General features: G+C 39.7%; 2 protein-coding genes across 2 annotated transcripts in view; one reads left to right on the top strand and one right to left on the bottom strand.

The window, feature by feature from the left end:
• pcgf3 (polycomb group ring finger 3) overlaps nt 1-11,092 on the bottom strand; it is an 83,320-nt gene extending 72,228 nt beyond the window's left edge. Inside the window, exon 1 of the mRNA XM_079838589.1 lies at nt 10,955-11,092. The gene's annotated coding sequence lies outside the window, so the exon portion shown is untranslated. The remainder of the gene's footprint in view (nt 1-10,954) is intronic.
• Nucleotides 11,093-12,061: 969 nt separating this feature from the next.
• Nucleotides 12,062-22,850, top strand: slc49a3 (solute carrier family 49 member 3). Its single transcript, XM_079838588.1, has 10 exons — nt 12,062-12,500; nt 14,575-14,733; nt 18,399-18,615; nt 18,703-18,779; nt 18,870-19,007; nt 19,191-19,307; nt 20,867-21,019; nt 21,094-21,251; nt 21,340-21,452; nt 21,832-22,850. The coding sequence occupies exons 1-10, from the start codon at nt 12,339-12,341 to the stop codon at nt 21,996-21,998; spliced, it is 1,461 nt and encodes a 486-aa protein (XP_079694714.1). The 5' UTR covers nt 12,062-12,338; the 3' UTR covers nt 21,999-22,850.
• The last annotated feature ends 144 nt before the right edge of the window (nt 22,851-22,994 follow it).

Genomic DNA, 22,994 nt, shown 5'->3' with positions numbered 1-22,994 from the left:
GGGGTTATGTAAAGATTGTTTTTACATTAATATGGAGAGAAATTATTACAATATTAAAACCGTATTAATCGTGATTAATTACAGAAAAAAAATGCGATTAATTAGTTTTGTATTGATTCCCAGCACTTCCTAAGACACAATCATCCATTGCAGTTTTCCAGCTGTTTATTCAAGAGCATTTGTTTGTTAACAGACTGAGAGTCCATTGCTTTTTTTGTTTTGGTTGTTTTGTTCATTTATTGTGGATGTTTAAAATGCTTTCCATTTTCAGTGTTAAATAGTCTTTAGAAATAAAAGTTTATTGATCTTTGAAAAGGTGTACCTGCATTATTATGACATTCTCATTATTTTAGATGAATATGGTCTCAGAACAATATTATCGTTTATCGCAATAATTTTTTGGCCAATTTATCGTCCAGCAAAATGTATTATCGTGACAGGCCTGCGTGTGACAACACAGCCAAAACCGGTATCACCGGCGAGGGCTTTTCAAATCAAATCTTAAACCGAAAGTAAAATGCACATGGCCACTCTCAGGCATTCATAACGGAACGGTGCAGAGCAAAGCGAGTGTTTTGAATTGATTCCTATGAAAGTTAAGCTTCCATAGGCATGAACTGAAAACGTGCCAGACCAGACACACACCGTGAATGACTGTACGGCCGTGAATTAATGACTTTCGGTTTAGAATTAGCGCCAATTCGGAGGCGGGTTGCTTGAATTGTGGGTTCATTAGTTTATTATTCTTTATGAAAAACACAACAACAAAACAGTACAATGACAAACTCACTTAAATAGGCACTTTTACAGTTCGCTTTGAAACCAAATCTTCTGCGATAATCTTGTCAGTCAGCTCCTAACTCTTGTGATATATGAAATCTGTCTCCTGCTGCGTTTGCTGCGACTCTCGTTCGGCTCGCACTGTATTGAGCAGACACGTCCAGTTTTTAATTGTAGTGTCTGTTCTCTAACTGAACTAAATTATTTTATTACTATAGAAATACAAACGACGGGGGGGATGGTGATGTAACAGGTGTTTCGCCTGAACACCAGTAACAACAGCAACACGACTATCGCAGCAAGCCTTCTTCAGTCACCCTGCTAAAAATGTAAGTATGACTAGGAAAATACTTCAGATATATGTTTTACTTTTTTTCCAGTGGTATCCATAATTGTGGCCATTTCATAATGTGATTTTCCTCCCACTTTCAATAATTTTACTTCAATGAAAGGATAGATTATTAATAATTTTTTGAATGAAAGTTCAAAAGGATAAACAATCCCAATTTACTTTCACAGCTATCTTTGACCATATTTACCAAGGGTAGCCTACCAATAATCCGGATCAATATATGGCACTGGTTCAATGGTTTACATCCAAAGTACACAATTCTGACATTATTTACTCTCCTTTCTTTCTTCAGTGAAACACTAAAGAAGAATGTACAATATTTATACTGCACTTGTTTTCAGGACAATAAAAGTGAACAGTGATGGACACGGTGACATAAAAGTAGTCCATATGCACCAAAATTTCAGTCGCCGAAAATTATCGTCCGAAAGAGAAAATGGCTTCCACCCATTTTATATTTCAGTCCATTCCATTCATCACAAAGATATCATATGGCTTCAGAAGATTTAGCACATATTTATGATGTTTTAATGGTGATTTTAAGTCCTTTTTGGAACTTGACAGCATTCATCCACTTGCAGCATCATAAAAGGTAAGTGGGTTAATGACGACAATTTTCATCTTTGGAATAGCTAAAAACAAAAACAAAACAAAACTTTCAATTTTAATATTATACAAATAAAATTCTCAAAACTCCAACTCTCTAAAAGCTGTATACAGGAAACACCCCAAGCTCTCACTTGACCCAAATTTAGGGAAGTGAGACTAAAAGTGTATCAGCACAACTCATCCACTATGACCCTTAAAGCTTAGGAAAAAGGAGTAAATACCGCAGTACCAAAAGTCCAAAGGATCTTAAGACAACCAAGCTATCGCTTTAACTGACAGTTATCATCTAAAATGAACATTTAAAAAAAACACACACAAAACCTGAAATGGACAACCGTAAAAACTAGAGAGACTGGTAAGAGAAGCATGTCAGTTTCAAAATCTTTTGAATGGAAAATGTACCACCTACACTAAACCCTACCATAAACCTAACCGTTAGTTTTAACAAAAGCAAACATTATATAAAAACCAATTTACCATGCCATTTAGCTTTCACAAGTCTTCTAGCTTTTTTATTGTGACTTGTGTTTCATGGGACGCGTACCCGAGCAAATGCAACGCCAGGTGAGCTACAAAGCAAGTTTACTATATCCGAAAAGCTGGTTATGTGGCGCAAACATCAAAATGTATTATTTTATAAATCATGCATTATGGTAGAAGTGTTATGAGATTTATTGATGTCCCTCCTCAATGAAATACTGATTGAGCAATTGCATGAGACTAGGGCTGGGTGGTATGGCCAAAAAAGGATGTCTATAAAACCTTTTCATATCAGTCGATGTCAAATATTTATTTATTTCAAATTTAAAGGCAGATTTTTGTTCCTAAGTGAAAGTTGACTGTTAACCAGACTGTTAATTGTGGCTACTTTAAGCTACTTTTTATTGTCAGAATATGACAAACACGTTTTTGAATTCCTAAACACTTTTTCAGTAATTATTCCTTAAAATAAATGTCTTAATTTTTTTCTATTATGTCTTAGTTTCTGCATGTTCTAATAGGTAATATTGTTTCTAGTCATGAAACAGGTTTGTGTTGCCATAGTATCATACATTTAGATCATGATAAATAACTACTGCCATGGTAAAATATATCTATATGGTTTCTATGGTATTTGTGTGAAAAACTAGCCTGGATGCCAGCGGAATTTAGCCCCGCCCACAAATTTTTTTGCTTGGGCAATTCGGTCTGGACTCCCTCCATAGAGGAGTAATTATGCCCGAACAGAAACTGTTCGGACCAATGAAGTTGTCAGGGCGGGCTTTAGACAATGATGGACAGATGATAAACAGTAACGTAATCATCCACGTCATCGAAGGCTCTTGGGTTGAATTTGCTCTAATCCTAAACGGAGAACTTGTTCGTATATGCATTCACCTTCACTATTTCTCTCAGAAACGATGATCGTGTTGGTAAGTACTCTGTGTATCCTTAAATTATTTTATTACTGGCAAAGATCGTTTACACTCATCTTTTTCTTGTAACGTTACTTAATCCAGCGTGCGTGCAGACAGGGTTTCCAAGTGTTTTTGCAATGTCGCGCACAATTGCTACTCAAAACTATAGCCCAAAACAATAACTTTTCGGGGGGTTCTCCGTAAAAAAATGGCGTTTGGTTGGCAAAATATGTTATTTTGGCAAGGTTGCCTGCTAAAATTCGCATTCCTGGGTTTATATAATCACATAATTGGGGTCGCTTCAACCCGCGGACATGGAGAAAAACACGGACTTGGCAACACAGTGCAGTTGAGTTCTGTTGACATTTGATAACTAACGTTAAGCGTCGCTCCATTGCTCTGATTGGTTGTAGTCTATCCAATTGAGGTCTTTCCTGGCTCGGTTGATCAAAGCTCAATGGAGCGGTACCAGACTCATATTCTGACTAGAATTGAGTATGGCCACGCCAGGCTAGTGAAAAACAGTAGGCCTAGCCTAAAAACATTTAGCATAAATGCACAAATTCTATAGCTCAATCACAAAAAAACTGTAATGATAATCCATTACTCCTTTTAATACATGTCTATTCAATCTATATGAATATTAGAGTATTCCACATTTCTGTCACAGAACCATGGTGAAGTTAGTACAACAGTAAATCCATGGTAAATTATTTGTGGAGATACAACCTTCTGACTGTTTCGTTTCTCCTGTTTGTCAGCGCTGTTTAATCTGGCTTTAAATCACAGAGACATTGGGGTTTTTCGTTGAATGCACGCACTTCTCACTGGATCTCACAGCGTTGTTTGGACTTTGCCCCGAGCGGATAAATGGTCTGTGTGAAGCGGTTCAAATGAGTAACAATGTGTGCTTACTGTGCTACCTTTTATCGACCAATTCATTAATAAAAAAAAAAGCTTAGTTTCACTTTTGATTTAACGTTCGTTGCCGCTTCCACTTGTTTTTTTCTTCTCGTGTTGATTTTCTTACTTTTTTTTACTTTTGATGTGCAAGTTAAAAGCGGCACACTGACTGGCTGTTGTCATGTTTATTTCTGCTGTGTGACTGGGTGTTGGAGTAATCCATATCGAATAAAAATGTCCAGAGCTCATCATCGTTATCAATTATATCGCGATTCGATATGATATTGTTTATCGGCCCAGCCCTACATGAGACATGATATGGAATTCGGTAAGTTGCACTACATCTTTTAACATACCTTCATGTTTATTTCATGTTGTAACTAGTAGTAAAGAGGAAGAGATGATTGGTTCATTTGCGTTCCGTGACTTTGTTTCACATCAAAAAGTAACAAAGCACACAAGCTTATTGCACGCTACAAAGTCTTGTTCATTCATCAACTGAAACTGCATAGAAAAAAGATTCTTGGGATTTAAAGCATTGAAATTGGTTCATCAAAATGAGAATTCTTCAAAAATCGATTAAAATCAGAATAAAATCTAGGCTATATTTTAATCTAGCCCTAGTCATAATATTGTATTGAGCAAGGAACTGCGTGAAAATAAGTCTTATCAGTCAATAATCTGCCCCTGTAATCATAATTTGTGTGAAAAGGAATCATCATCTCCCTAGCATTATTCCCGCTCATTTGCAGGGTCTGCTTCACACATACCTTTGATTTGGCTCAGGTTTTACGTCGGATGCCCTTCCTGACACAACCCAGCACTCACATTTGTGTGAAAAGGAAGAAATTGAATTTTATAACTATATAGGCACGTTTTTGGAGTTACTGCTACAATATTCTTAGAAAAAAATAAATAAACTGAAAACAAAACTAATAATATACTAAGACTATGCATTAAACCAGCCTTGATACATCACATCAGAAAGACATCTCTTAAAGGGATAGTTCACTCAAAAATGTAAGTGCTGTCATTATTTACTCACCCTCATGGTGTTCCAAACCCATAACACTTTAGTTCATCTTCAGAACACAAATGAAGATCTTTTTGATTTCTGTGCCTCCATTGACAGTAATGACAGCTATTGACAACTACCACTTTGACACTTCAAAAAGTTCACAAAGAGATGGTCAAACTAATCCATACGAAATGAGTGGTTTAGTCCATTTACTAAAGAGACTCGATTACTTTATATGATGAACAGATTGAATTTATGCTTTTATTCACATATAAACATTCATCAACTCACATGTCAGTTGTGGTAAACAGAAGCTCAAGCATGTTTGTTTGACGAGCAAGAACCAATGAGGTTCATTCTTGTGTTATGCAGCACATTTGAGCTTCAGCAAGAACCAATGAGGTTCATTCTTGTCTTATGCTGCGTTCACACCAAGCGCGAATAGAGCGTCTGGCGCGAGTGATTTCAATGTTAAGTCAATGGAAAGGCACGTTGACGCGCGTCTGGAGGTCCCGCGGCGCGAAGAATGCAAATCCGCCTCATTCGCGCGTCCAGTTCGCGCGAATGACGTGAATTGAGCGTCTTGCGCGATGCGCGCGTTACACGCGAGTGGTGCTTTTGTGCATTCACGCATTTGAAGCAAATTCGCGTCTGACGCCCGAGTTCAAAAATTTAAACTTTGGCGTCAAGTCGCGCCGCGTTAACCAATCAGGAGCCTGCTTGCTGCTGTCACGTGGTAAAGTGACGTAATGACAAACCCTGCATAAATTAAAAATATTACTATTGTGTCACAAAATGTAGTTTTAAGACTTTTTCAGGTGAGAATGTGGTTGTTTAAAGCTCAAATCTGTGGTTTATTTATAAAGAGAGCCCATATTTAAAAAAAAGAATCTTGTGTTGTGAGATCCAGGTAATCACCGGGCACTCAGCGCTCATTAACCCCGGCGAGAGCAGCCTTTCCTCGGCCAGTCCTTCTGCCGTTTGCCGCTGGCTCTGATGTCTCTGTAGTGGTGCATCTTGTGTAGATCTAACGGGCGATCTTTGGTGTCATGAATCTATACTTTGTTGTCTGCCAAATCGTTTTGACTGAGGGCAAAGAGAAGTGTCATTACTTTATTTAAGGATATTTAAATATACATGTAGTGAAGATAATGTAGGAGTTGCCTGGACCACATTTGTGTGGCTATTAATGTTTAATATATATTTTTAAAGAAAATGAAAAGAGGCAGAGTGGTGTTTTATGACATATTTCTCCTGGAGTGCCTTGAACAAGCGTCAATTTCGCTTCCAGCGCTCGTCCAATTCGCCGCGGTGAATCTAGACGCGGTAGACGCTCTATTTGCGTTTGGTGTGAACGCAGCATTACGCAGCACATGTGAGCTTCCTCAAGAACCAATGAGGTTCATTCTCGTGTGTTACGCAGCACGTTTGAGCTTCCTCAAGAACCAATGAGGTTCATTCACGTGTGATACGCAGCACGTTTGAGCTTCCTCAAGAACCAATGAGGTTCATTCACGTGTTACGCAGCACATTTGAGCTTCAGCAAGAACCAATGAGGTTCATTCGTGTGTGTTACGCAGCACGTTTGAGCTTCCACAAGAACCAAATGAGGTTCATTCTCGTGTTACGCACATTTGAGCTTCAGCAAGAACCAATGAGGTTCATTCGTGTGTGTAACGCAGCACGTTTGAGCTTCCTCAAGAACCAATGAGGTTCATTCGTGTGTGTAACGCAGCACGTTTGAGCTTCCTCAAGAACCAATGAGGTTAATTCGTGTGTGTTACGCAGCACGTTTGAGCTTCCTCAAGAACCAATGAGGTTCATTCGTGTGTGTTACGCAGCACGTTTGAGCTTCCTCAAGAACCAAATGAGGTTCATTCTTGTGTTACGCACATTTGAGCTTCAGCAAGAACCAATGAGGTTCATTCTCGTGTTACGCACATTTGAGCTTCAGCAAGAACCAATGAGGTTCATTCTCGTGTGTTACGCAGCACGTTTGAGCTTCCTCAAGAACCAATGAGGTTCATTCACGTGTTACGCAGCACATTTGAGCTTCAGCAAGAACCAATGAGGTTCATTCGTGTGTGTTACGCAGCACGTTTGAGCCTCCTCAAGAACCAAATGAGGTTCATTCTCGTGTTACGCACATTCGAGCTTCAGCAAGAACCAATGAGGTTCATTCGTGTGTGTAACGCAGCACGTTTGAGCTTCCTCAAGAACCAATGAGGTTCATTCGTGTGTGTAACGCAGCACGTTTGAGCTTCCTCAAGAACCAATGAGGTTAATTCGTGTGTGTTACGCAGCACGTTTGAGCTTCCTCAAGAACCAATGAGGTTCATTCGTGTGTGTTACGCAGCACGTTTGAGCTTCCTCAAGAACCAAATGAGGTTCATTCTTGTGTTACGCACATTTGAGCTTCAGCAAGAACCAATGAGGTTCATTCTCGTGTTACGCACATTTGAGCTTCAGCAAGAACCAATGAGGTTCATTCTCGTGTGTTACGCAGCACGTTTGAGCTTCCTCAAGAACCAATGAGGTTCATTCACGTGTTACGCAGCACATTTGAGCTTCAGCAAGAACCAATGAGGTTCATTCGTGTGTGTTACGCAGCACGTTTGAGCCTCCTCAAGAACCAAATGAGGTTCATTCTCGTGTTACGCACATTCGAGCTTCAGCAAGAACCAATGAGGTTCATTCGTGTGTGTAACGCAGCACGTTTGAGCTTCCTCAAGAACCAATGAGGTTCATTCGTGTGTGTAACGCAGCACGTTTGAGCTTCCTCAAGAACCAATGAGGTTAATTCGTGTGTGTTACGCAGCACGTTTGAGCTTCCTCAAGAACCAATGAGGTTCATTCGTGTGTGTTACGCAGCACGTTTGAGCTTCCTCAAGAACCAAATGAGGTTCATTCTTGTGTTACGCACATTTGAGCTTCAGCAAGAACCAAATTCGGTTCATTTGTGTGTGTAACGCAGCACGTTTGAGCTTCCTCAAGAACCAATGAGGTTCATTCGTGTGTGTTACGCAGCACGTTTGAGCTTCCTCAAGAACCAAATGAGGTTCATTCTTGTGTTACGCACATTTGAGCTTCAGCAAGAACCAATGAGGTTCATTTGTGTGTGTAACGCAGCACGTTTGAGCTTCTTCAAGAACCAATGAGGTTCATTCGTGTGTGTAACGCAGCACGTTTGAGCTTCCTCAAGAACCAATGAGGTTCATTCGTGTGTGTAACGCAGCACATTTGAGCTTCCTCAAGAACCAATGAGGTTCATTCGTGTGTGTAACGCAGCACGTTTGAGCTTCCTCAAGAACCAATGAGGTTCATTCGTGTGTGTAACGCAGCACGTTTGAGCTTCCTCAAGAACCAATGAGGTTCATTCGTGTGTGTTACGCAGCACGTTTGAGCTTCCTCAAGAACCAATGAGGTTCATTCGTGTGTGTTACGCAGCACGTTTGAGCTTCCTCAAGAACCAATGAGGTTCATTCGTGTGTGTTACGCAGCACGTTTGAGCTTCCGCAAGAACCAATGAGGTTCATTCACGTGTGATACGCAGCACGTTTGAGCTTCAGCAAGAACCAATGAGGTTCATTCTCAAAAGGTTTGTTCTCACGCATTGAGCAGGTTCGGTTGAACTTCTGTTGATGCCTGCTGATCAATGTTTATGTGAATAAAAGCCAAAATTTTATATAAAACGATCAAATATCTACAGAAAATTGACTAAACCGCTCAATTAATATGGATTAATTTTACAATCTCTTTATTAACTTTTTGAAGGTTCAGAGTGACAGTTGTTTAGCGGTCTACGGACGGACAGATCTCTCAGATTTCATCAAAATGATCTTCATTTGTGTTCCGAAGAAGAGCAAAAGTCTTATTGAGGGTGAGTAAATGATGACAGAATTTTCATTTTTGGGTGAGCTATCCCTTTAAGAAGTATGAATCTGAACAGATGATTAAATCAAATCTGAAGTTTGACATTTTTGACAGTTTATGAATTGAGAGCTGAATCAACCTCAAAGAAACCCTCACTGAAATCACACTTGAGTCACGCACATTATCTGATTTAAGGCCTTCAATACACTGAATCAATTCTATATCATTGTAAACATAAACCAACACCTCAGCAAAATCTGGGTCAAAATTCACAGGCAAAATTAGTTTTGTTTAACATGACACAACTTCACATCAGTGGGAATAACTGCCTACACAATGCCAGACTGCAGGCTTGACCAGTTTTAAAACTTGCTTTTCTGGGTGTGCACTAAAAACATGGACAAAACTGAAAGGCATTGTTTTCACTGAAAACCATTTAACTGTTGCTGGCACATAAGCGAGGGACTGTGCAATAGCCACAGGCCACATGTTTAAGACAGTCCAACAAAAAGACACTTATAAGAATTTTAACTTAACAGCATAAACAACACATGTCTCATGATGACATGCATAAACTTCATCAGGCTATCACACAAAAGAATCAGACAATTGATAAAATGATTAATCGTGCATTAATGAAACGTCATCTGCTAGTTATGTCTACAACTATGATTAGTGCGTGAATCTCTCGAAACCGGTCAAGAACATGCATTTCAGCCCAAAACCAAAAGATGCTTACAGCACAATTCGTTTTAACATGGTGACATTATTTTCATGAGCTTAAATTTCATTACTCAATGGTCAGTCTAAATACTGACGTGCTAAATGAGATTTAGGGGGGAATGAGATTAATTGTCATGAAAATATTACAATGCGGCAACATTAAAAATCTTAATGGTCCTCAAAATAGACTTAAATATCTTTACAAAGATATTACTTTTTTGCTTTTCAGTTTGTGCTGAAAATGAGCCCCTTGACAGGTTGCATGATTCACTACAGTAGAAAAGGCCGTATTGTAAAAAAGGGCTCAATGTAAACAACATGAGGTGAAAGTGGTGTCATTAGATCAAATACACCAGGACACATTTTATATTTCAAGATTATAACACTCCAAATCAACACACCACATCTGGACATAAGACAAAACATGCTTCATTGGTCAACATGATTGTTAGGATAGAAGCCAGAGCACAGAACTTCATTGAAAATGCACAGCTAATTCTTAGCCAAAGAAGATGAAAAGATCAATGTGGACGCCAAACAATGTCCAGACCTGACAACTCCATATGTCCATCATGTAGGGGTGGAGATCCCAGGGGGTATAAGGAGGACAGGTCCCCCCACAACTTCGGGACAACAGAAAATTGTCTGTACTACAATCAATACTGTAACAACGATATCCTGTTTGTTGTGAAGTAAAGCATTCACAAGAGTGGATCTCAAAACACATGAAGGAGGACTTGTTGGTTGTTCCTGCTCCATGAGTCTGGGGTGCAGGTTTGCACATGCTTCCCCAATAACCCTCTGGGCTTTAACTTTTTCTCTGGCCCAGATTTCATATTAGCTTGCATGCAAACCTGTCAGAGCATCAAACCCCAACTTTCAACACACAGATGGGTAGATGGTGATGATTATGATGGTCAGGAAGCTCTCAAGAACATTCCAGGCAGGAGGAAGAGGAGAACTGACCAACACAAGAACTGTAACCAGACACAGGAGTGAATGCTTATGAAACTCCAGCTACACTAATTTACACTTTTTCCCTTCTTACAAAAGATGACCCCGGTTAGGAGCTGCAGGGCCCGGCGTCGCCATACACACACACACGTTTACACACGCATACACACACATACAGCACGACCGCACAGATAACAGCACGTATAGCCATGCAGAGCTGCCATCAAGCGGAAAAAAACACAGCGAGAATAAATGAAAACTCCCCGTTTGTCGTCCGAAAGAAAGCTCGGCAGAGGCATACGTGCAATGATCAGCGGGTATCGGTTCAAGTTTAAAGGAACAAACCTGTTTATGGCCACAGCGGTCCGCTGGATATTGGGTTGAATCCGAGTTAAATCCACTATCAGTAAAACAAAGAGGCGAAAATGTCCGGCCAATGCCGAAACAGGCCGAAGCAGCGCACCGAAGAGCACCGCTGCGCATGCGCAGACTTTAAGAAAGGGAGGAGGGGTATCCGAGAGATTAAAGCCATTGGATTATACTTTCTTTAATGTGTTTCATTCATTTTAACAGTGACATGGATGTTGGTAAATTACATTGAGTGATTGAACGACTTTTAAAATAAATGACATAGTATATTTTTATTAATTGATCCTAATATGAACTATAGCTAGCCTACTGCAAATATAGCCTACTACAATAATAATAAAAAATAAAATAAAAATCCAAGAATATGCTACTCTTGGGTCTCTCACGATTTTTTTCTAAGAATTTGAGACACAAATCCATCAATAAATAAACAAATAGCACATCAAATTTGCTTAAAATATTTTGGCCTATCTCACGGTCCTTGCATGGGAATAACTGTTTCCAACATTTAGTAAAATCGTATCATTTTGATATATATTCAATTGTTTGTAGTAAAAAAGTCTAATTATAATGACCAAAAACAATATTTGTCCCATTACAAAACTTTCCTTAAACTTGTGACACCTAGGAAGCTTAAGTAAACTATGTCCTTTAATGTCGCAAGAAAAAAAACCTCAAACATTTTCCCTTTCATTTATTGGAAATATTAAGTTATGTATAAATAAACAAGTTAATTCAGAACTACAAACCAAAATGTGGTTCCAAACTAGCAGTTGATGATAATGATGAAGATGAAAATGAAAACCACTTGTGAAAGTAAATTCTGTTAGGCCTAATAAACAAACACAAAGACCTGGATTAATAGTCTTTTCATGAGATGACACTGTTGTAAATGAATGTTGTGTTGAAGTAGCCTATCTCTTAGAATCCGGTTGTGTTGGTTAAACATTTAAAATAGCCCTCTTTTCCTGAAGCTGACCAAACTTCAGACAGATAAACGAATGGAGCTTCAGGAACCCGGCCGGCGCTATGACACTGAGTCACGGCCACGGGTTGAAGGGAGTGGTGATGTGATTGTGGATTGGATGTTGTAATGTTGAAACCGCCTAACAACTCTCATTCGCCGGCTTATGCGAAACCAAAACCACAACAATAGTCTTTCTTTAGGATACTATACACTGCTCTTGCATTTAAAGGGTTTACCACCCGGAAAACTGGCGAAGTTGTGTGATTTGGGATTTTGGTAGACTATTGACAACTGTTTTTGGACCAAATGGATACACCGCTCAGGACGTTTGGGATTTTGAAGAGTTTTTGAAACTCATTTAATGTGATCTGGTTGAGGTTCGGGTTCGTCGTTATGGATGATGGAAGCGCGGAGACTGAAGCGCTCATCGGGAGTTCGAGTGAAGATGTTCGGTCTCACCTGGACGGAAGAAACGGTGCTGCTGAGTTCAAAGTTTACAGAAGGAGATGGTTCATCCTATTTGTACTTTGCCTGCTAAACTGTTCTAACGCAATGGTATGATGCTATAACCATTCCTTTACAAAGTAATAATATCCTCAATTTCGAAACTAAAGTTTTGATTTTGCTTTCTTATGGTCTTGGCTATGTAGGCTACACGATATTCATCGATTCGGTACACGTTGTAATAATGTCAAAATGTTCTGTTTTTAGTAGTAAATATATGTCAAAATAACATGATCTAGATCTGAAGAGAGATATAGAATAAATCTGAATTACTTCTTTACTACGGTTTACTTTTTCCTGAGGTCACGAAACCCCTCCTTCAAAGCCCTTCAGCCAGGATTGCAAAATTGGTTTACTTTAAACACCTAATGAAATTATCATTTGTTTTGTGGCCTTTATGCCTTTTAGCTTTCACCTAGTGTATTCATATTTAACAAATATACACAATTTAGTATTTTTCTTCCATGCATATCCACATTTATGTCCAATAAATGTTTTCCACTGAGAATGTCCCTACCCATGATAACCACCTGCCCCTGACTTGCAATAAAAAGGTCATCATGGATCACAGCTGTAATGTAAACATTATTATTGGTATTTTTTAGGCTCATGTTCAATCATAGGTAGCCTATATGCAAAAAACTGACAGTCACAGTTCATTTGATCTGCATATCATGTTGTAAATTCAATTAAAACATCTCTACTGATTTATTATACCTGTTGCCGCTCAAGCCATGTATCCAGTGATTTAGGAAATGTTCACACGCTCCACTAGGGGCTTCAGTCTACAGGGTCATAACAGGGTCTTCCTAATAGCCCAGCTGTAGCAGGACATGGATATGTCCCCCTGAGGCTATTATCTCTGAAGAGGGCGTGTGCCAGAAAGGGGCTTGTCAATCTAAATTACGCACCCGTGGCTCCAGTGGGACTTGTCATTTGCACGGACACCATTGTACATGTGTTACAAGGCAAGACATCCAAAGCTGTTCATCTGAAATACGAGAAATGTACATCTTGTCTTGGCACACTGTGTTAAAGCTTAGCAGATGGTGTAATTCTGGGCTTATTTAAAGATTACAATCTTGAGGGAAATCTGATAACGGCCTAAACCTGTAGATGTGGTTCAGGATTGTAGTCCCGTGCATGTGTTGAGAAGGAATTTTAAAGTACAATCAGCATTGGCGGTTCATTTTAGGAAAGCATCTTATGTTACACAAAGTGCAGATTTCTACACCGACTGTGAAAACGGCATCTATGCATTTAAATGAATGCAAATCAGCGTCCCAGTAAGTTGTGCAGTGGTGCATGAAACGACTGTATTGTGCACAGGATCAGCTGACTGCCATCTGTCACGCTGCAGCATACATGTAGTATACTTGATTGCAAACAAATAAAGGATTTTGTGTGCAACAGTGTAAATGAACAATCAAAAACACTGCAAATAATGCTTTTCAGGGGTGTAACGTACTTGAAGTCAGCGTGAAACGGCTTCTCAAACCAGAAAAACTGTAGGGCGGGACTTGATTTTGATTGGATGGTTGTGGTTTACTATTGCTGGGAGGTTGTCCCTCCCTCGCATTAGTAAACACGTCATCAGACAAGAGAAGAGATGGCACGTGAATTAAATGATGTGCGTGGATAAATCATATATCATAAATACTACAATATTCCATAAAAACAAGAACCATTCCTTTTCACTACTCTAGTACCATTAAAAGTGAATACAGTTACTAAATTACATTATTCCTAAGGGTAATCTAAACTTTTTTACATTTTGTTTTATTCTTAAAACCCCATATTCTGAACTCGGGTATAATTTCTCAGTGCAATTTAACCCCTGCTGCTCCTTCACACTGTGTTTGTCACATTTAGTTCATGTGAGGGGCCCATCTGACCTGTGGTTTCTGCTTTTTTGCAGCTTCAGCCGTTAAATGTTGAACTGAGACTTTGTGTCATATGAGCAAGGCGGTCTCACAAACTTTGTTCATTTGATCAGTTCAGCCAACAGCAACCGAAATAAAGTATTGTCTTATATGTTGTATTTTTGTGAACTATGCATCTGTATAACTCAATGTACACGATGTAGCCATACCTTTTATTTTTATTGTGTTCATTTTCTCCACAGGCATGGCTGACCTTTGCCCCCGTGGCCGACCAGACAGCACAGTATCTGCAAGTCTCGCTAAATCTGGTCAACTGGCTGTCGCTAGTCTATGTACTTGTCGCCATTTTCTTCAGTTTCATCACAACATGGGTGCTGGACACACTGGGACTGCGCTTCTCGGTATACAGAGCCATTTTACTCTCTACTATAAGGCAAACCTATAGTTAAAGGGATAGTTCACCCCAAAAATGAAAATTCTGTTAACATTTACGAACCTGTATGAATTTCTTTCTTCTGCTGAACACAAAAGAAGATATTTTGAAGAATATGAGTAACCAAACAGTTGATGTTCCCTATTGATTTCCATAGTATGGAGAAAAAAAATACTATGGAAGTCAATGGGGCAGAATCTTAATTTTTGGGTGAACTATCCCTTTAAGTTAAAAAACAAATAGGACTACATATAGGCCCGGTTTCACAGACAGGGCTTAGACTAAGCCAGGACTAGGCCTTAGTTCAATTAGGACATTTAAGTAACTTTTATAAACGTGCCCAAGAAAAAAACATTACTGGTGTGCATCTTGAGACAAAACAATGCCACTGACATATTTTAAGATTTGTCAGTGCAAGATTCTTTCAGTTAAAACAGCTCAAACATGCATTTTAGTCTAGGATTAGCTTAAGCATTGTCTGTGAAACCGGGGGATAGTGTTTGCCAAATACCATTATTAAAGTTATTGTTCCTACTGTAAATGTCATAGTAAAGCAATAATGCACCTCTTTTTTTGGGGGGCAGTGTTGACTAATTTCACAGTTTTATTAAACATAATTGTAGTATTTGTGGTATTTTGACAAATTTTGGTTAGGCCTAATTAAAAAGTGAAGTTCATATGATAGTGTAGAATAACTGATCATATTGTTTTCATTGAAATTAAAATGAATTTGTTCAAAATATTTTCAGGATTTTTTTTAACTTACCGACACCACTTTTTTCTTGAAGTGGAAAACCTTTGCATGTAACGTTTGTCTGAATGGTGATGATTAGATTGACTGATGTTGACTGCCACCTAGTGGCTACCTCAGTGCATAGTACCCTTATTCTTATTCCCAGTGAACCTTGAGTACCTTAAATGTGCAGCAATATTCAATGTGTTGATGTAATTTCCACTGAAACAGGAAGGCAGTTTGGGACATATCGAACAGCTCCTCCCCTTTTAAAAAAATAGCCAATAGTGTTTAGGATCCCACTTTATATAAGGTGGCCTTAACTACTATGTACTTACATCAAAAAAATAAGTACCATTTACTTATTGTGTTCATGTTGTATTGCAAAACACTGATTTTGAAGTTTTGCTGATATTGATGGGATACGGGTAAAGTTAGGGACAGGTGTGGTGGTATGTGTAGATTTAAGGGTAGGGTTAGGTGTAAGGGAAGTGTCAACAGTGTAATTATAAATGTAATTACATGTAAATACAATGTAAAAACATGTATGTACACAATAAGTGCATTGTATCAAATAATTAATTTAAATGTTGTTAGTACATAGTAGTTAAGGCCACTTAATATAAAGTGGGTCAGCGTTTAGTTTGTCACAGCTTGGCCAGAGCCGTTGAGGTCAGTAAAGCCTCAGTTTCCTTCTAATCTCTAACCGCTTCTCTTCCTAATCTCCTCCATATCGCTTTAAAATACAGCATTCTGTCCAGAATTCAAATGGGTCAGACGTTTTGTGGTCTGCATTGACTCGGATATGATCCACTCTGTGCTATTGTGTCTTTGGACCTGAGCATGCGTGCGTGACACTAACGGAAAACCAGACGTCATTCGCCCAAATGAAGAGCACCCAGATACACTGTATAGAAAAGAGTAAATGTGTGAACAAATGACTGATTTTAGCTGCAGCTTCCGTATATATATGTAATGAAGGAAGCAGGACGCTTCAGATTCTAGAGAGCATTTGATTGGACAGAAAATCTGACGAGATGCTGAAGTGCAGAGTGGTCATCAAAATAATTGCAATTGAAACTGTAAGTTTTGAATGCTTATATCTTCTAAATGCACATTTTGTTTTTGAGCACACTAGCTTGATAACAGTAAGGCTAACATATTCATACAAAAAAAACTTCAATTTTGATTTCATGGGGACTTTAACGGAGAGTAATGGATAAACAAAACACATAAACGAAGTGGGGAAAATAAATGGAATTATAATTATATCATTGTCTGGCTATCACCAGACCAAGCTCAGTTTTTGAACATTGGTCTGGGGAGTCTGCTCTGTATTTTCTCCTGCACAAGAGGCGTGATAAACGAGCGAAAATTAAATTACTCTGTACGCAATTGGATAGTCCTTCAACCAATCGGACCACAAGAGGCGTGATCAACAGACATCGACCCATTGCTTCTCTATCCGCCATCGTGTTAAACCCGCCAAAAGCGCGCCAGGTGTATAAGCCAGTCTATGATTGGTTCCTGCAAAAGTGTAACAGAAGCAGTAGAAATGAATGTACAGGTTTCCAGACTGAGTTGCAGGGCGAAATCAAATCGCCGGCAGATCAGGCTGGGTTTACCCAGTCTAATTATATCATATGCAATAGCATTATATCATTAATAGGTCTTTACGCCTTCGTACGTTGATACTAGCCGTAACACGCGTGCGCTATTTACATTGCGACCAACTATTTGGCGACCATTAAAGTTAGCTCAAAAGTTAGTGTACCTGTCATTTGGCATTTTGGAAAGTAATGCAAAACTTTATTTATGTAAAATAAAATATTTAATTGTTTTTGCGAAGCATAAATTATCCTTAAAGGAACACGCCGACTTTTTGGGACTTTAGATTATTTCGTATAGTTAGATAAGTCCATACATCCCATTCTCATCTCCATGTGTGCCATAACTCTGTCTGACGCACCCACCGCTAGCCTAGCTTAGCACAAAGACTGGAGGTAAATGGCTCCAGCTAGCCTACTGCTCAATAAGAGACAAAATAACAGCAACATTTTCCTATTTACATGTTGTGATGTGTATAGTTACATCGTGTACTAAGACCGACGGAAAATTAAAAGTTGAGATTTTCTAGACCGATATGGCTAGGAACTATACTCTCATTCCTGCGTAGTAATAAGGGAACTTTGCTGTCGTACCATGGGTGCAGCGGCGCAATGATATTACACAGCGCCTGAAAATAGGCTAACTTCCGTCAACATAACCAACGTGACAACCTGCTCGCACAGAGATGCGTGCAGGGGACTATTTTCAGGCGCTGCGTAATATCATTGCGGCGCTGCACCCATGGGACGGCAACAAAGTTCCACGATTGCTACGGTCTAGAAAATCGCAACTTTTAATTTCCCGTCAGTCTTAGTACACGATGTAATTATACACATCACAACATGTAAATAGGAAAATGTTGGCGTTATTTTGTCACTTATTGAGCAGTAGGCTAGCTGGAGCCATTTACCTCAAGTCTTTGTGCTAAGCTAGGCTAGCGGGGGGTGTGCGTCAGACAGAGTTCTGGCACGCACTGAGATGAGAATGGGATGTATGGACTTATCTAACTCTGGGGGGTACGGTGAATAAGCTAAAGTCCCAAAAAGTCGGCGTGTTCCTTTAACAAAAGATCCATCCATTTTATACAATTTTTTTTACATTTATTATTATTAATTATTATACAGTTTAAAACATAATTTCCACTAAAGTTATCAAACACAAAACATAATTGGGATGTGGTGGGAAAGACACGAATGACAGATTTGTCCTGAAGTGGAAGGTGAAAAAAAAAATGTCCACAGGGTCAAAAGAAACCCTTATACTTTTCTTTCTTCCTATCTTCTGAAATGCAGCTAATCACGGGCTCATGGCTCAACATGTTGGGCAGTGTCCTGCGTTTCGTTGGCGTGCTGAGCTGCATTCCAGAGCGGGCCGTGTTCCCTATGGTCATGGGCGGCCAGTCGCTGTGTGCCTTCGCCCAGCCTTTGGTCATCTTTGCCCCCACCAAGCTGGCAGCTATCTGGTTCCCTGATCACCAGAGGGCCACAGCTAACATGATGGCTTCCATGGGTAACCAATTCACCCACAGCTCATGTTTTACATGGTATTGATTTCTATGTATGCAGAATGGTTATATTCTTCTCTTTTGTTTTCCAGCAAATACCGTTGGGCTGCTCTTCGCGAATATCTTCTCTCCCATGATAATTAGTTACACCAATAATTTTTTTATGATGGTAAGACCGCTTAAGTCAGAACTTGGTCACAAAGGAATTTGAATTCTTGTATGATCTCTAACAGTCCCGTCGTCTCTGTCTGGGTTGTAGCTCTTTATATATGCTATACCTGCCATCGTAGCCTGTTTCCTAGCAACAGTGGGGATCCGCGAACGCGTTCCCCCGACACCCCCCTCCGCCAGCGTGGTGACCTCCAGCTCTGAACCTTTTCTACAGGGGGTGAAACTGGTACTACACATACTTCTGAACAAACTGACATGGCATACAGATCTCACAACAACTCTTTACTTCATGATTAATTAGCATTTTCAGAAATGTATGAAACAGCCTCTGATTAAAGGTGGCTTTTAGTTGCCTGTCGTTTTGTACGGCTGTATGAGATTCACTGTATTCTGTTACTTTTATTTACAGCTACTGACGAACAAAGCATATATGGTCCTGCTGGTGTGTTTCGGTTCGGGAATCGGAATATTCACTTGCTTTTCCACCTTCCTGGAGCAGATACTTTGTGTTAAGGGCTACTCAAATGTAAGAACCTCAACACAGGATTATTGCCAACACAAAAACCCTCAAGTTTACCTCGAACTATAAAGCCAGCCTGTGCCATCATATTCTGGATAACTAAAATCAATTGTTTAAACCGTTAAAAGTTTAAAAACATGTCAAAAACACGTCTCAGCTCCTTAGTTCAGGAGTCGGCCATTTTAGGAGCTGTCTCGATTGCAAAATCCATATAGTTCACTGAAACGTTCGCTCCCTGAAAAATCGATAGATGAATGGATGATAAATGGGTGATGGATAGATATACACTCACCTAAAGGATTATTAGGAACACCATACTAATACTGTGTTTGACCCCCTTTCGCCTTCAGAGCTGCCTAATTCTACGTGGCATTGATTCAACAAGATGCTGAAAGCATTCTTTAGAAATGTTGGCCTATATTGATAGGATAGCATCTTGCAGTTGATGGAGATTTGTGGGATGAACATCCAGGGCACGAAGCTCCCGTTCCACCACATCCCAAAGATGCTCTATTGGGTTGAGATCTGGTGACTGTGGGGGCCATTTTAGTACAGTGAACTCATTGTCATGTTCAAGAAACCAATTTAAAATGATTCGAGATTTGTGACATGGTGCATTATCCTGCTGGAAGTATCCATCAGAGGATGGGTACATGGTGGTCATAAAGGGATGGACATGGTCAGAAACAATGCTCAGGTAGGCCGTGGCATTTAAACAATGCCCAATTGGCACTGAGGGGCCTAAAGTGTGCCAAGAAAACATCCCCCACACCATTACACCACCACCACCATCCTGCACAGTGGTAACAAGGCATGATGGATCCATGTTCTCATTATGTTTACGCCAAATTCTGACTCTACCATCTGAATGTCTCAACAGAAATCGAGACTCATCAGACCAGGCAACATTTTTCCAACCTTCAACTGTCCAATTGTGGTGAGCTTGTGCAAATTATAGCCTCTTTTTCCTATTTGTAGTGGAGATGAGTGGTACCCGGTGGGGTCTTCTGCTGTTGTAGCCCATCCGCCTCAAGGTTGTGCGTGTTGTGGCTTCACAAATGCTTTGCTGCATACCTCGGTTGTAACCAGTGGTTATTTCAGTCAAAGTTGCTCTTCTATCAGCTTGAATCAGTCGGCCCATTCTCCTCTGACCTCTAGCATCAACAAGGCATTTTCGCCCACAGGACTGCCGCATACTGGATGTTTTTCCCTTTTCACACCATTCTTTGTAAACCCTAGAAATGGTTGTGCGTGAAAATCCCAGTAACTGAGCAGATTGTGAAATACTCAGACCGGCCCGTCTGGCACCAACAACCATGCCACGCTCATAATTGCTTAAATCACCTTTCTTTCTCATTCTGACATTCAGTTTGGAGTTCAGGAGATTGTCTTGACCAGGACCACACCCCTAAATGCATTGAAGCAACTGCCATGTGATTGGTTGATTAGATAATTGCATTAATGAGAAATTGAACAGGTGTTCCTAATAATCCTTTAGGTGAGTGTATTTATTAGTGTTAGCTTTGTCAATTTCTAATTTGTTCTCTGTATTTTTAATGCGACAGGACTTTGCAGGACTGTGCGGTGCAGTTTCCATTGTTTTCGGTGTTCTGGGTGCATTTCTCCTGGGCCTGTACGTGGATAAGACCAAGAACTTTACAGAAGTCACTAAAATAAACATGTGTCTGACATCTGTGGGCTGCTCTGTATTTGCTGTGGTGAGTATAGTGAATGATCTCGGCGTTGTTAATGAGTCCTTGAGCTGAGATGTTGTCGTCCTGCTGTCCATCAGGTGTCCCAGTTAAGTGAGCAGAAGTTCATCATTGGTGCAGTGTGTACGTGGTTTGGTTTGTTCGGGTACTCTGTATATCCCATCGCCATGGAGCTCGGAGTTGAATGCTCGTACCCTGTGGGTGAAGCAACATCCTCTGGATTGATCTTCGTATCCGGGTAACTTTTTTTTTTAAAACCAATTCTGTGGTTAAAAGCTCTTTGAATTTTTATAGACTGAACTCGTGCGTTTGTGATGTTAAATCAGACAAATTCAGGCCGCCCTCTATTTGCTGCTGCTTCAAGCTCTGGCCACACCAATAGCAGATTCTTCACTATCTGTATGTGCAACTGGAGCGGATGCCAATTTGAGCTGGACAGGTGAGTGTTGCACTTATTTGAAATGATTCCCATACTCTTTACTGAAAGATAGCATGGCGTGCACAGTGGCAGTATTCCAATGGCAATTAATTTCCTCCCTGCTCCGTGTCATGACTCCCACCATGCTTTGCAAGTCTAGTGTTGTGGCTTAGTGCACTGTTTTCACTTCATCTTTCCAGCTAATCTGAATCCTGTGTGGGTACTAGTGAAAACATTTAAAATGGGAACATGTCCAAATTAATCCAGCCTTCCGGCTTTTCCTGGTCGCTTGACGAGTTAATGATAGAGTTGGGCTGAGCTCCAAGCATTCATTTGTTTCTCTCTCTCTCTCTTGCTCTTTGTCCTATTCGTACACTCACACACAAACACACATTGATAGTGCCAGTGCTGGTGATGGCAGGCCTGTGTGCTCTGGGCACCTGCTGCTTTGTTGGCTTTTTCCACACGGATTACCGGAGACTCCGTGCGGAAGCCGCAGCTTCACCAAAAACAGTGACAGACCAGTCAACAGGAGGAGACACCTGGGCAAACAGCACTGATGCATAAAGAGACGGGCTGATCTGACAGGCAGAGAAACCACTGATGACAGTGTTTACGCACACTTTAAAAAGACTTTTACCTCATTAACACTGAAAATATGTGCCTTAAACACTAGTTTGTTTAACTCAGAAGTGGTACCATCTCAACCGCCATTAATGTTACATAAATCCTCATTACGCACAAAAACATCTGTTTCCGCTAAAGAAACAGAATAGATAAAGGTACAAATTTTTATCTAAAACCAAATATTGTGTGCAATTTTAATCTCTATGTATAAATGTTTTTATTGCATAAAAGGGTACAGAAAGATTTCTTACTCTAACACTTACTGCATTATTTATGAGGCAAGTAGGAGGTTTAAAGTTAGTAACTAAGGCAATTAGTTATTTTATTAAGTTAGAGATATTTGAATGCAATAAAATGTCCATAGGACTGACTTTCTACCTTAAGTAAGATTTCTGGGTTTGAGTAATCACTCTGTTTATAGCTATGCTATTGTTGCACAAATTGCAGATTTATGCAATACTCAATTTGTGTGGTCAAAAAGTTTTGTACGACTGTTAAACTGTACATTGGATCTTCGCTGCAAGTTGTGTTTCTCAAAGAACTGTGGTATTTTTCTTCTCACTCAATATAATTTGTAATCAATATTTCATGGCATATGTACACATTTTGCAAGTAGCCATGTAACGAGCGTGATCATGTACAATAAACTGGTCATTTACACAAAATTAACCCTAAAAGGGTGCCAAGGACCCATTCAAAACACCCCCCCCCCCCCCAAATGGCTGTCTATTTGACCAAAGCATTTTGCTATTTTTTGTTTGTATGTAATAAAATTAATTTTATACAATCCAGAATATTGTTTTTTGGAAATGTCATTGTTCACTCAATACACTCGTTACATTTGATCTAATTGTATGAACCGCTCACAAAACAATTGTCAATCATACCCAGAACAAGCAAACGTTAGTCCACAATGTTAAAAGCTTTTTCTTTTCA

The sequence above is a fragment of the Gobio gobio genome (genome assembly GCF_949357685.1).
Source record: "Gobio gobio genome assembly, chromosome: 16".
NCBI classification, from domain to species: domain Eukaryota; kingdom Metazoa; phylum Chordata; class Actinopteri; order Cypriniformes; family Gobionidae; genus Gobio; species Gobio gobio.
The sequence above is the reverse complement of the archived record's forward strand: the minus strand, read 5'-3'. Positions and strand labels throughout refer to the sequence as shown.

Coding starts and splice junctions, on each gene's coding strand:
- slc49a3 (XM_079838588.1), top strand. CDS start 12,339: ATGGATGATGGAAGCGCGGAGACTGAAGCGCTCATCGGGAGTTCGAGT. Junction 18,780..18,869: donor CCAATAATTTTTTTATGATG/GTAAGACCGCTT, acceptor TCTGGGTTGTAG/CTCTTTATATATGCTATACC. Junction 19,308..20,866: donor GTGTTAAGGGCTACTCAAAT/GTAAGAACCTCA, acceptor TTAATGCGACAG/GACTTTGCAGGACTGTGCGG.